This window comes from Salvia miltiorrhiza, unplaced genomic scaffold (assembly GCF_028751815.1).
Source record: "Salvia miltiorrhiza cultivar Shanhuang (shh) unplaced genomic scaffold, IMPLAD_Smil_shh fragScaff_scaffold_173, whole genome shotgun sequence".
In the NCBI taxonomy this organism is placed as follows: domain Eukaryota; kingdom Viridiplantae; phylum Streptophyta; class Magnoliopsida; order Lamiales; family Lamiaceae; genus Salvia; species Salvia miltiorrhiza.
In genome coordinates, this window is record NW_026651437.1 from 78,809 (window position 1) to 93,570 (window position 14,762).

Below are 14,762 nucleotides of genomic sequence, written 5' to 3' on the forward strand. Positions count from 1 at the left end.
TATATTATTATTATTATTATTAGTGTTATTATTATTGTTATTATATTATTATTATTATTATATTAGTGTTATTATTATTAGTGTTATTATTATTATTATTATTGTTATTATTATTAGTGTTATTATTATTAGTGTTATTATTATTATTATTATTAAAATTATTATTATTATTATTGATATTATTATTATTATTGTTATTATTGATATTATTATTATTATTAGAGTAAAATTTTGAAGTAGCCAAAATGAAGCATAAAACACAATTTATGGCCACACATTGAAAAAACACAAATTTTGGCCATTTTTTATAGCTTTGGGACGTTTTTGCCCTTAATTGGGCGGACTGGGGTAGGGTCAGGAGCGCGGGTCGTGTGCCGGGGTAGGATCAGGCACGCGGGTCGGGTTAGGCACTTATGGCACTATTAGTGCCAATAAGTGCCAACGAATTTTTTTTTTTTACTCCCCCTGCCCTGTCTACCCCCCAGACCCCCGACCCCACCCACCCCACCCACCCCCAAGCCAAAAACTTTTACTTTATTATTTTATTTTATGGCACTTATGGCACTAATAGTGCCATAAGTGCCAACGAAATTTTTTTTTTACTCCCCCTGCCCTGTCTACCCCCCAGACCCCAGACCCCCGACCCCACCCACCCCACCCACCCCCAAGTCAAAAAAATTTACTTTATTATTTTATTTTATGGCACTTATGGCACTATTAGTGCCATAAGTGCCAACGAAAATCCAAAATAAAATAAAGTAAAATGGTCTTTTTAGCACTTATGGCACTAATAGTGCCATAAGTGCCAAACATGCAGAACAAATATAGAAACAACAGCATCATCTAAACCCTAAATGGAACATTTAAACCCTAAATGAATAATCTAAACCCTAAATGGAACATCTAAACCCTAAATGGATAATCTAAACCCTAAATGGAATATCTAAACCCTAGGGGAAGTGTTTAAAAAGTTTCTTTTGGCTTGGGGGTGGGTGGGGGGGTAGGGTCGGGGGTCAGGGGGTAGGCAGGGCAGTGGGAGTAAAAAAAAAATTATTGGCATGGGGTGGGTGGTGGGGGGATGGGTGGGTGGGGGGTGGGTGGGGTTGGGGGTCTGGGGGGTAGACAAGGCAGGGGAAGTAAAAAAAAAAAAAAATTTGGCTTGGGGGTGGGTGGTGGGGGGGGTGGGTGGGGTCGGGGGTCTGGGGGTAGACAAGGCAGGGGAAATATAAAAAAAAAAAATTTTTTTGGCTTGGGGGTGGGTGGTGGGGGGGGGGGTGGGTGGGTGGGTGGGTGGGGGGTGGGTGGGGTCGGGGGTCTGGGGGGTAAACAAGGCAGGGGAAGTAAAAAAAAAATTTTTTTTTTTTGGCTTGGGGGTGGGTGGTGGGGGGGTGGGTGGGTGGGGGGTGGGTGGGGTCGGGGGTCTGGGGGGGTAGACAAGGCATGGGAAGTAAAAAAAAAATTTTTTTTTTTTGGCTTGGGGGTGGGTGGTGGGGGGGGTGGGTGGGGTTGGGGGTCTGGGGTCTGGGGGGTAGACAAGGCAGGGGAAGTAAAAAAAAATTTTTTTTTTTTTGGCTGGGGGTGGGTGGTGGGGGGTGGGGGGTGGGTGGGTGGGTGGGGGGGTGGGTGGGGTCGGGGGTCTGGGGGTAGACAAGTAGGGGAAGTAAAAAAAAATTTTTTTTTTTTGGCTTGGGGTGGGTGGTAGGGGGGGGGGGTGGGTGGGGGGGTGGGTGGGGTCGGGGGTATGGGGGGTAGACAAGGCATGGGTTAATCCCTAAATCTGGATCCGGGTCAAAGAAAGTTGTTGGATCTATTGGGTTAAAGGGTAAATTAGGTAGAGCACATAAAAGATGGCCAAATATTGATGTTTTAAATTTTGTGGACAAAATTTAAGTTTCAATCACCAATAGGGCCATCCGGCCCTATTGTTTCTTATGATTATTATTATTATTATTAGTGTTATTTTTGTTATTATTATTATATTATTAGTGTTATTTTTGTTATTAGTGTAATTATTGTTATTATTATTATTATTATTATTATTATTATTATTATTATTATTAGTGTTATTATTATTATTATTATTATTATTATTATTATTACTGTTATATTAGTGTTATTATTATTATTATTAGTGTTATATTATTATTGTTATTATTAGTGTTATTATTATTAGTGTTATTATTATTATTATTAGTGTTATTTTATTATTATTATTATTATATTATTATTATTATTATTATTATTATTATTATTAGTGTTATTTTTGTTATTATTATTATATTATTAGTGTTATTTTTGTTATTAGTGTATTATTATTATTAGTTTATATTATTATTATTATTATTATTATTATTATATTATTATTATTATTATTATATTATTATTATTAGTGTTATATTATTATTTTATTATTATTATTATTATTATTATTATTACTGTTATTATTAGTGTTATTATTATTAGTGTTATTATTATTATTATTATTAGTGTTATTATTATTATTATTGTTATTATTAGTGTTATTATATTAGTGTATTATTATTATTATTAGTGTTATTATTTATTATTATATTATTATTATTATTATTATTATTGTTATTATTATTAGTGTTATTATTATTATTATTTTTGTTATTATTATTAGTGTTATTATTATTATTATTATTAAAAATTATTATTATTATTGATATATATTATTATTATTGTTATTATGATATTATATTATTATTATTATTATATTATATGATATTGTTTATATATTATATATTATTATTATTATTATTATTATTATTATTATTATTTTATTAGTGTATTTTGTTATTATTATTATATTATTAGTGTTATTTTTGTATTAGTTAATTATTGTTATTATTATTATTATTATTATATTATTATTATATTATATTATTATTATTATTATTATTATTATTAGTGTTATTATATTAGTGTTATTATATTATTATTATTATTATTATATATTATTATTATTGTTAGTTATTGTTATTAAAAATATATTATTATTATTATATATATTATTGATATTATATTATTATTATTATTATTATTATTATTATTATGTGTTGATTATATATTATTATTATTATTATTATTACTATTGTTATTGTTATTATTACTATTATTATTATTATTGTTATTATTAGTGTTATTATTATTATTGTTATTATTGTTATTTATATTATATTGTTATTATTATTATTATTATTATTATTATTATTATTATTATCAAATAGCTAGTTGAAGATTAGTAAAAGTAATCACAATACATTAACACTACCCTTTTAGTCTTTTACACCACCTTTACACCACCTTTTTCAGCTTTCTTAGTTTCCGTGCCGAACACCAAGTGTGAACTTGTTTCGTGGACGGAGGGAGTATAAATTTTATATTTTTATTAATTTTTAATAATAGTAAATACTAAATAGTAAATTAGTAGTAATTAGTAAAAAAACTAAACTTTCTACCCTAATTCCTAAATATAGCGTGAAAATTGAAACCTCCCCCAAGTCCCATCCACCCGCCGCGGCCCCTCTGCCTCCCACCCACCCGCCGTCTGAGCCGCGCCGCCGTCCGCCGTCCGAGCCGCGCCCCTCTGCTCAGTGCTCACCCGCGTCGTCGACGCCTTCTCATCCGGGCCGCGCGGTTTCTGTCTCAGGCGGAGCTCTATCTCCGGCGTTGAAACCAGCCTCAGCCTGCCTCGTTTCCGGCGTCCGACGGCCTGAATCTAACAGCATCCGGCGGTCAGAAGGTAAGTGTTTTATTTTTCCAGATTTCTTCCAGATTTTTACCACCTCCGCTGCACTTACTTTTCCCTTTTGCTTTAGTTCTTTTCTTTCTGCTTTTGTTTCATCGTTTGTCTGATTTTGGTGTGGATAACATGTAATGTGGAATGCCTATAGAACTAGTGTGAGGATTAGTGTGTTATGGAGCTGTAGAACTCGATAAATGTGTGGATACTTCTTGCAATGTGTGGATGCAGAGAATGTGTGGAATATGCTGTTTCTTAGAACAGTAGAACTAGATAAATGGTGGTTGAATTTTGTGGTGCTAAAATGTGATTGATAATTTTGTGGTGCTAAAATTTTGTGGGCATTGATCGAAAAAAAAAAAATGAAAAATCGCAAAAACAGGTGGGTATGCGGGTACCCGCGTCGGGTATTAGGGTACCCGACGGTGCTGGCGGGACGGGTATCGGGTGGGGGTTTTGGCGAAATGTCGGGGTCGGGTACCCGCAATTTTCGGGTAGGGTACCCGACCCGACCCGATTAGACACCCATAATTCTCACAATAATTGTGGTTCTCACTATAACCGCACCCAATGTATGTATGTGTAATAATACTATATAATAGATTGTTTGTATATAAGAGATGTTACAAAACTGGAATATTACTTTACTTACTCGTACTAGCCCGTCGGGCCAATCTGTAAATTCATCGGATTAGCAAGGCTAGCCCGTTATCCAATTGATCTGACCCAATTTTCATTACACGTTATAAAAATATAGCCCTAGCCTCTAATTTTTTCAATTTATTCTCTAATTTCCTCAATTTATTCGGTCAATCTACATATTTCTAATCAGATTAATGTCCCATATATGTATGTTGATTCATTAATATATTGTATCATACAATATTGATATATGTACGAGTATAATATTAGTTAATACTCCCTCCGTTCCACGAATCTTGACACGTTTCGATTTGGCACGGGAATTAAGGAGTTGTAGATTAGTGTTTTAAGTGTGTAGTTAATAAAATATAAAAATGATAAGGCATGAGAGAAAATGTAATAAAAGTGATAAAGTATGAGAGAGAAGATATTAAAAGTGATAAGGTAGGAGAAAAAATGTAATAATTATTACCAAAAATGGAAACGTGTCAAGATTCGTGGGACAGTCCAAAAAGAAAAACGTGTCAAGATTCGTGGGACAGAAGGAGTAGTTAAAAACTACACTAAATATATAAGCCACACATGACACACTTTTTCCTTTTTCCTTGTTTTTCATCTTCTAAATACATATATGCCAAAAGAAATTAATCATGCATATTAAAACGAAAAGAGGATTACAAGTGTCAAAATAGGCCAGATCCAACTTAGGATCATAAATTTGACCGGACCGGATTTCGGGCTTGGCCTAGAAAAATAGACCGGAGCCCAAAAAGGTAATGGTTTTGGGGCTGGATCGAGGCCATGCTTTTAAAACTAGTTAGCTGGATTTCCACCAGGTGGGCTTGGATTTGTCCGTGAAAACTTTTATGTTATATTTTAATTTTTGATGTAATTCTATTTTAGAGGTATTCTAAAATAATTTTAGTATATGACATTAAGGTGCGTTCGGTTATTCAAAATTACATTTGATATTGCTCGATATTGAATTAGTTCAAATTATTCGATATTATCATATTAGTATTGTCATATGGAAACCAGGGGGCTTAGCCCACTGGCCACCGGGTCCTCACTTAAGTGAAGTGACCCGGGTTCAATCCCTCTTGGGAGCGAATTGCGAATTGGAGATTGGAGATATAAGGTGGATTCTCTGAATGGAGAGATAAGGTGGTTCTTGGAGTGGATGGGGGAACTAATTACTAACATCTAACATGACTTTGCCCGATCAAAAAAAAAAAAAAAAAAAAGTATTGTCATATGGACGACCAAACATAATCTACCAAATCGACTACATATCAAACTGAGCCCATCCAACTTATCATGTGATTAAATCTAATCTTATCTATCAAATCGACTACATTTAAATGATAGGTGGTTAATGTTCAAAGTCTGAAGTTCTGAGTTCGAGTAAACGGTTGTGCAATTTTTAAAATATTTTTATTTACTTGTGTAATTTATCAAAAAAAGTAAAATAAAATTATTTCATTCAATGTTAGTATAAATTTATTTCAATGTTGACGTTGACTTGGTAAAAGCTTCCGCAGGACGTCTTCGGGTCCTTGTTGACTGGTTCAAGTCGTATACGAGAAGTCTCATCTCATGTCGGTGAGTGTGTTTATACATACATATGCATAGACATAGCAATCACACCACCACCACAAAAATGAAACGAGATTTCTTCACAAATCTACCTTCAGAAATCACCATAAACATCCTCTCAAGACTCCCACTTGGAGGCATCGCAATGAGCAAGTGTGTTTGTAAGCCATGGCTTCATCTGCTCGCTACCGACGACTTCATCAAATCCCATCTTGCTAAATCCACCCCCGCCCTAGCTGTCTTGACTTCGTCTTCCTGCACAGTTTTCGAATTCAAAGACCACCAAAACCTCGACCGCCACGATCTTCACTACAATCCACTCACCAAATTCGATCTCCCTCACGCCGCAGAGATACAGGGCTCCGCCAACGGCCTGCTTTTTCTGTCCATGTCTGCAGCTCACTACGTGTGCAATCCGATCACCCGTCAATATGCTGAGCTCCATTACCCTAGAGAAATAATCCGACCATATCCAAAGGTAAACAAAGTGAATCCAATTCGAATATTTTTTTAAATATTTACCAGTATTAAATTGAATATCATTGTTTCTCATTTATATTTGATTTGCACTTGGATTGGAGTCCTAAAAAATTGAAGACTCGGAATAAAGTGCACAATTATTTGATTTGTATAAAATCCTATCCACAGGTAGTCAATTATCCCGAGATTCTCAGCGAGTCTCTCCACTCTTATCCACATTCCGTCACTTATGGATTCGGCGCGAGCAGAATAACCGGCCAACACAAGGTTGTTCAAATCTACCACGATTCCGTCATTGTTGACGGAGGAAGAAGAACAATTCCAGAATCCGAATGTCACGTTCACACGCTCGGAACGGGGACGTGGAGGCGCGTGAAGCCCGGGGCCCTACTCGAGTACTCTTCCCGTTCCTCATGTGTGTTCCTCAACGGCAATCTTCACTGGGTAGCATCTGATTCCGAGGACAGGTTGTGGATTTCTTGCTTTGATCTTGAAACAGAGCGTTTCAGCTCCTTTTCGACTCCTCCCGTTCATCAAGGGAGCTTCGAGCTCATCCCGGGGCTGTCTACTTTGGGGGGTCGCCTGTGTTTATGTGATCACACTAGGGAAGTTGAGACTGTTATTTGGGTGATGAAGGAATATGGGGTCGAGGAATCCTGGACAAGGGAATATGTGATCAACTTAAATGAAGATGATCTTGATATCGAAGGCTTTGAGCTTGTTTACCCTATTAAAGTTTTCCAAGATGCTGATATTTTGATGCTGCGAGAGAACCGCCAGCTCTTCTACTACTCCACCAACACCGGAACTGCTAAAGATATTGGTATCTTTGATGTGGATTCTTTCGTCACCGCGATTCTTCTCACTCCGAGTTTTCTTTCACTCAAAAGTTTGGGAATGGAGAGTGTTGTCTCGTTTTGATTTGTTAAGAATGCGGATCTCCGTTGCTTTTGCAATAGATGTAACGTATGTTATGTATTGATTAATGCTGCATGTTAAGGGCGTGTTTGATATTGGCTAATACTACATTGTATTAGCTAATTTAGTATAAATCAGTCTAGTATTTGGTACTCCCTCCGTCCCAAAGGAAATGTCCTCCTTCTTTTGGGCACGGTTATTAAGGATGCATTATCTACCTAATCTAGTAGAAACTGAAATAATGCCGTGAAATGTCATTTAATCTTATATGCTGCCTAATCTAGTAGAAATTGAAATTTCCTTAATATTCTACTAGATTAGGTAGATAATGCATCCTTAATAAGCGTGCCCAAAAGAAGGAGGACATTTCCTTTGGGACAGAGGGAGTATTATTTAGTAATAATGCGGATGATCCGGTTTAATACCACGATCTAGTATTATTAATCTAGATTTTTTAGGATTAATAATACCACCTCCCCCTAGGAACTAGGATATTCTGTATTTAGCTATGATAGCAAATACCAACTCAGTATTAATAATCTGTCATTATCCACGCTAAATATCCTAGTTACAAATTATCCTACATAATCCTTAACTGAAAATCAAATGAGCCCTAAGAGAGTGTTTGACTAAGCTTATTTTAAAGAGCTTATAAGATGTTTCAAGAACTTATAAGATGTCATTTTTAAGAGCTTATAAGTTGTCAAATAGGTTAGGATAATTGAGCTTATAATCTAGAGAGAGAATTTTTTTGCTAGAGAGAGACAATATTTTTTTAGAGAGAGAAAATCGAAGAAAAATGAACTTAAATGATATATGATGAAAATAATAAATTATAGTTAAAAAATATTTGTAAAAAGATTGTTGCATATGAGATTATAAAAAAAGAAGTTGGGGTAGAAGAATTTATTTTTTGGGGAGCTTATAAGTTTTTTGAGCTTATTTTGGGAGCTTATAAGTTGTTGATGAGCTTATTTTGCCAAACACTTTGAATGAGCTTATAAGCTCTTAAACAACTTATAAGTTGTTTAAGAGCTTATAAGCTCAGCCAAACACCTTCTTAGAGCCAACAGTACCCTAATCTAGTCAAAACAATGTAGTAAAAAGATGTGTTAATAGGCAAAAGTGCCCCATTCCTTATTCATATTTTGAAAAATGCCCTCCCTTATCATGCAAAGCTACCCATGCCCTAAATTACTAATTAACCCTTAAGTGGGTCAACATCAAATGTAATGATTTCGGTTCTCTTACACAATCTTACACATTTTTGAGTTTCAATGCATTTCTTTACAATAATGACCGAAATGATTTCAATCTGTGCATGCAATGATTTTGTAAGTCACTGTATATATATATAGTGTTCATATCTTTAAATTGTAAATATATCGACCGGACACTAATTAACACTTAAACAATATATTAAATTAAATTCAGCAAAATAGTAAAAATTAATATAAAGATACAAATAGATAGAATACAAACTTTTATGTCGATATATCCTCGATCCGGCCGGTAAAATGGCCAGAGAAATGTATCCGACCGGGTACATTTCAATTTACAAATGACCCGGCCGGATACATTTTTCCTTGACAATTACCGGCCGGATCGATGATATTTAGGCATAAAATATTCTATTTTATTCAATTTCATAAAAAAAAAAAAAATCAAGACGCTAATAATATATATCCATGCGTATCTATCTTAAATTTTTTATTTTTTTCCCTTTAATATATTAATTTCAATACATATATTCTTTGAAATTATTTGTATATATATATATATTTATATATATATATATATTGTGTTATTCTTGAATGTTGATATATAGTACTATATAACACTATATATATCGTGTAAATCAATTGATATCTTTAAATTTAAAATATACTCAATATCCGTCCCAAATAAATGCATGCTTGTTACCCAAAAAAATCATGCATGTTACCGATACATAAAGGTAAAAATATCTTTCTTCAAAATTTGATTCCCTTTTGATAGACATAAAGCCGATACAATCGGCTTCTTCACTTTTACCTACTTACTTTAAAATACTAGGGTTTTTTTACTCCACCACACACCTCTATCGGCTTCTTCACTTTTACCCACCGAGAGAGAGAGTTCAAAAGATTGAAGCACAGAGAGTTCAAAAGATTGAAGCACACTCGGACTCATCCATGGCATCTTCTTCACAGGTATTTATTTTTAATTTTCATGAAATTGAATAGAATAATGTATGCTAAAACACGATCGGTCCGGCCGGTGAAGTGGCCGGATAAATCGATCCGGCCGAGAACATTATTTAAATGAAACATACGGCCGGATCGATTTATCCGGCCACTTCACCAGCCGGACCGATCGTGTTTTAGCATAAATTATTCCATTTTAATTAGTTGTATGTTTATATTAATCAGTTAGTAATTTACTGAATTTAATTTAATTATATTTGGTTAAGTAATTATTATTGCGAGTTTTGCTGGGTATTACTGAATTTGTTTCAATCTGAAATATTTGTTTAAGTAATTATAATTGCATTGTGTATGTGGGCTTTGTGCAATTTGATAAATTAAAGTATTTTATGCCGATAGAACAACTACCCGGCCGGCACTATGCCCGGAATAATGAGTCCGGCCGGGACAGTTTCAATCTGAAATGTACCCGGCCGGATTCATTTTACCGGACACTTCGCCGGCCGGATAGTTGTTATTTAGGTATAAAATACTTTTTTCCATGTATCTGTATGTTTACGTTAATTATTACTATTTTACTGAATTTAATTTAATTATAATTGTTGAATTATTAATTAATGAAACTGTTATTTTTTGGTATTAATTAAATTGCCGTTTTTTAATATTTTACTGAATTTAATTAAATTGCTTGGTATTAATTGCAGTTTAATATTTTACTGAATTTTTACTGAATTTAATATTAAATTGCTGAATTACTAATTTTACTGAATTTAATATTAAATTGCTGAATTTTACTGAATTTAATTGCAGTTTAATATTACTGAATTTACTGAATTACTATTTTAATATTTTACTGAATTTGACTATTTTTCTCGAATTTTAGTATTTTACTGAATTATTGAATTTTAATATTTTGCGGAATTTAATTGCAGTTTAATATTACTGAATTTTACTGAATTTAGTATTAAATTGCAGTTTAATTAAATTGGTTGGTATTGATTAAATTGTAGTTATTTAATTATGCCTATTTGTATTATTTTTTAATTTTTTTACTGAATTTAATATGGTATTCATTTTGTAAATGAATAGGCGAATGTCCCATATCTTCGTCGCGGCACTATAGACCAGACGGAGGTTGCTATCAGCACCTACTATAGGGATTCACATTTTCCGGAGCTGGTTGAAACTTTAAATGTGGTCGGCGAACAGTGCAATTCAGATTTGTTGGGAAGATTTAGAGCATCATGTTTTGGGCATTTCACTGATTGGAGGCCCGGCGCGAAGAGCAATAAAGCATTACACCAGATTGTATCGAGGCAGATTGTGTCAGAAGAAAATGAGATGTGCTTCTTTCTGTGCGGAGCACGAGTCAGATTTTCCCCTGCGGACTACGCATTAGTGACTGGGCTCAATTTCGGGGGATCGAGGTTCGATGCGACATTACAGCACGACTGCAGTCGCGTGGAGGCATACCGACGATTCTGCGGTGCGCGAAGCATGACCATACAGTCGCTCATCAAACGCGTGTGCGATTTGGATCGTCTAGTGGATGATGAGGATGGGAGCCTGTACCTTCGTGCTGTCCTCGTGTGTGTGGCTCACACCCTTGTTCTTGGGTTGGATGCGCGGGTACAGCCGTGGCTTTGGGTGTTGGTGGATGATCTGGCTGCATTTGATAGATTCCCCTGGGGCGCGTATTCGTATAAGATGTTATGCCATTATACGAGAGAGACAGGAAAGGGCGAGAAGTATCACTTCTACGGTCCTTCGTGGGCTTTATATGTCTGGGCATTGGAGCGCGTCCCGGGCTTCGGACACATGGTCGCAGCATCTAGCGGTGATCCGACAGCGCACCCTCGGTGTTTGAGATGGACTTTCAGGGGTAAGCCGAAGCTTCACGGTCTACGCGATCTATTCGAGGGACAGGTAATCAGTTATTTAATATTATCCTCCACACCGTTACTGGTTTTACTTATGTTCTAATATATTATCTTTGTTGCTTTCTAGGGTGGTGTCATGCCCCTGGACCCCGATGCTGACGATCTGTCGAGTCACTACTTCATATCAGCGCTGACACCGGGCGAACTCTCGGTGAGCTTCAGGCCCCCCGACAACCCATTAGCTCGGGGTGTCCAATTTCCACAGGGCACCGGAGCCCGTGTTGTGGAGGAGCGCGGGGACGAGGAGGATGTACCTAGACAGCCTCGTACGACTCGCAGTCACAGTGTCCGGGGCCCTGTGAGGGATGCTCGACAGCACGAGCCGGCTCGTCATTCAGTAGATCCGGGCTCGCGCCCTGTGAGGGATGCTCGACCCCACGAGCCGGCTCGTCATTCAGTAGATCCGGGCAAGCGCCCAGCGCCGCATACTTCTTCATCGTCGAGCGGATCTCGGACTGTTTCCAGTCCCAGCGAGGGTGAGGTGGATCGTAAGTGGGTGAAGAAGACGATCCGTCAGGAGATTAAGAAGGCCTTCGGCAAATTCGTGGAGAAACTGAAGAGCAAGGGTAAAAAGGATAGGTGCAAGAAGAGCAAACATTTCCGAGTGCCCGACTCCCCTGATGATGATGACCAGCGACGGTCCCCTGATCCTCCACAGCCACGGTCTCCTCCACAGCCACGGTCTCCTCCACCCAGTGCTTCAGGGCCCGACGCTTCAGGGCCAAGCGTTTCACGTTCCTGCGACGACGACCCCCGCGGTGAGGAACCACGCCATCCAGAGACCCAGGATTACGACGAGCAGTGGCGGGCCATGAATCAGTCTGTTCAGGGCGACTACACACCGGCGGAGCAGACTTTTGACTGGTCGACCCAGGTCTACCCTCATTGGTCTTCCCCATTCCTGAAGCCGCAGTATAGAACAGAGACCCCGATATTCTTTGCTGAACCGCTCACTTCTATTGCACCACATGAGTGGGGACAGTCCAGTTCGGCAGGACAGGCTCAGACGGAGGAGCCTGAGCCACAGGCAGAGCAGCCACAGGTACTGCTGCTGCAGCACCTAGAGCCTGAGCCACAGGCAGAGCAGCCGCCAGCAGAGCAGCCGCCGGCAGAGCAGCCGCCAGCAGAGCTCCCGCGTCGCAGTCAGAGGGTGAGGCGTCCGTCTAACTATCAGCGATCGCCTTGGGTTAATAGCCAAATGCCACGTCCAGTGACACAAGTCTGCAGTGACCATTATGAGAAGTGGATGGCTAGGTGTCGAGAGGGTAGGGGTCGTGAGATTTATGTCAAGGCAAGTGGTGGTTTGCGGGAGTACGACGACTTCGCGCGGGTGGATAATGTCAGCCAGGAATTCACAACTGGGGTAAATAATCTATTGATTTTAACATTGTTAAATTACTTTCTACTAACTTATTGATTTTAACTTTGTTGCAGGATATTGACTTGTATTTCTTAAGCTTGAGAAATAGACTTCGAGCTTCAGCAGATTTACTGGATGACGTAGATATGAATAACACAATCATATTAGACACGGATTGGTTTGTAAGTAAACTTTCATTATTTGTATGTTTTCATTGGTGCGAATATAAATTATTAATTACTTCTATCGATCTGTAGATATACCTCAAGGGCGAGTGGGACGCTCTATTGGAGAAGTGGGCAGCCAGTGAGTTTACTCCAGAGGAGTATCATATATTGACGCATGGAGCAATAGCTGATGGTTGGCAGCCCCGGATAGACTGGCTCTGCCAAATACGTGGAAAAGCCGTTAAGGGCCAAGAACTTCCTCCTGGTCATATAGGATGGATGGATGCCACACAGGTAATCAGTTAAACAATTATTTGTCATTAGTCATTTGTGCTTTATATGTTGTTTCTTATCAATTCATTGTGGTTTGTCATAGGTTCTCATGCCAGTCATAATTGGCCACCATTTTGTCCTATGTCGGATCCGGTTAGGAGAATTGGTTTGCGAGGTCTATGACCCAGTATTCCACAAGCTATCACCTCGCCAGCAGGATGGTCGAGTTGGTGAACTACTGCCTTTACTGAGATTGTTGCCAATTGTCCTTCAGTTGGCGAGGTGGCTAGACGACACATCCATTGATTCGACAGTGGCAAAGGAGAAGTACCCACTTATGACGGCGGTGTTTGCTCCAGCGGAGGTTCAGTTTCACCAGCAGGACTCTGTCAGCTGCGGGCCTTTCGTCTGCATGTATGCAGAACGACTGATATCTGGCTCTCCATCCATTGAGTGGGGTAACCACAACGTGGCGGCATACAGGGCCAAGGTTGCTAGATCTATATTTTCGTTGTGTGAAACTAGGACACATCGTATCACTAGACTTGGTTTTGCATAGTTTTGTATATTGTTACATTAATGTGTGCTTCTATTTGGTTATTCAACGAGCATTATTTCCTATAAATCATTCCAGCTTATCGAATAATAAGATAATTTAATCAATATCATTAACTGTTACAGCACACAAATACATCCCACTACTCCCTGGGCTCAGTCGCCCTGCCAGCGCACGTTCTCTTGCTGTGTCCTTCTTCATGGCAGATGCTGCACTTCTTTGGTTTACGACGCCTGATACTAGAAGACTCATCGGCTTGTGTGCTGGTGCCTTCACCACCACCTCGATGTCTACCTTCTTTTGGGCGCCCCGCTTGACCTTTTACAATCAGAGGTAATACAACCTGCTCAGCGATGTGCTCGGGAACTAACCACTGGCGTCTCGGCGGGAGATTATTAACTTCGCGAGAGTAAGTATCGATAAGAAAGTCATTCGTGTAGTACGAGTCTACATACTCCGCGATCGTATCACCGGCTTCACTATAAAAACAAACAAACTCGACAAGTAATCAATATAACGAACATTAGAACATATTTACATTTCAATGAACCCGACAGTAATCATTTCATGATCGTACCTTATTGCAGCGATTGAATGAGAACAGGGCAGTTGGTCTAGCTGAAATACTCGACATTCGCATTTTTTCTTCTCTAGATCCACCTTGAAGCTTCTGTCAGCAGTTTGCACCTTATACTTCATGCCACTCAACCTTTGTGCAGTGTATCGACGACTTTTTTGGACTTCAATAGCTACCCTTTTACCAGCCTCAACAGTCAAGCCTTGCTCGATTTGTTGTGCAGCCCTTAGTCGCTCGCTGAACCATTTCTCAATAACAATTCTGATTGCCTCTAACATCGAGCATATAGGAAGTCTTCTTG

General features: G+C 38.1%; 3 protein-coding genes across 3 annotated transcripts; 2 read left to right on the forward strand and 1 right to left on the reverse strand.

Annotated features, from left to right (window-relative positions):
• The first annotated feature begins 5,936 nt into the window (after positions 1 to 5,936).
• On the forward strand, positions 5,937 to 7,554 carry LOC131002685 (F-box protein At3g07870-like). The gene is made up of 2 exons (XM_057929157.1): positions 5,937 to 6,482; positions 6,653 to 7,554. The coding sequence occupies exons 1-2, from the start codon at positions 6,033 to 6,035 to the stop codon at positions 7,403 to 7,405; spliced, it is 1,203 nt and encodes a 400-aa protein (XP_057785140.1). The 5' UTR covers positions 5,937 to 6,032; the 3' UTR covers positions 7,406 to 7,554.
• Positions 7,555 to 9,473: 1,919 nt separating this feature from the next.
• LOC131002719 (uncharacterized) lies at positions 9,474 to 13,942 on the forward strand. Its single transcript, XM_057929188.1, has 6 exons — positions 9,474 to 9,594; positions 10,678 to 11,514; positions 11,596 to 12,891; positions 12,963 to 13,070; positions 13,146 to 13,349; positions 13,432 to 13,942. Exons 1-6 carry the CDS (start codon positions 9,577 to 9,579, stop codon positions 13,885 to 13,887), a joined length of 2,919 nt encoding a protein of 972 aa, XP_057785171.1. The 5' UTR covers positions 9,474 to 9,576; the 3' UTR covers positions 13,888 to 13,942.
• Positions 13,943 to 13,987: 45 nt separating this feature from the next.
• LOC131002720 (uncharacterized) lies at positions 13,988 to 14,761 on the reverse strand. The gene is made up of 2 exons (XM_057929189.1): positions 14,462 to 14,761; positions 13,988 to 14,363 (listed from the first exon to the last, which is right to left on the reverse strand). Exons 1-2 carry the CDS (start codon positions 14,737 to 14,739, stop codon positions 14,027 to 14,029), a joined length of 615 nt encoding a protein of 204 aa, XP_057785172.1. The 5' UTR covers positions 14,740 to 14,761; the 3' UTR covers positions 13,988 to 14,026.
• Position 14,762: the final 1 nt, after the last annotated feature.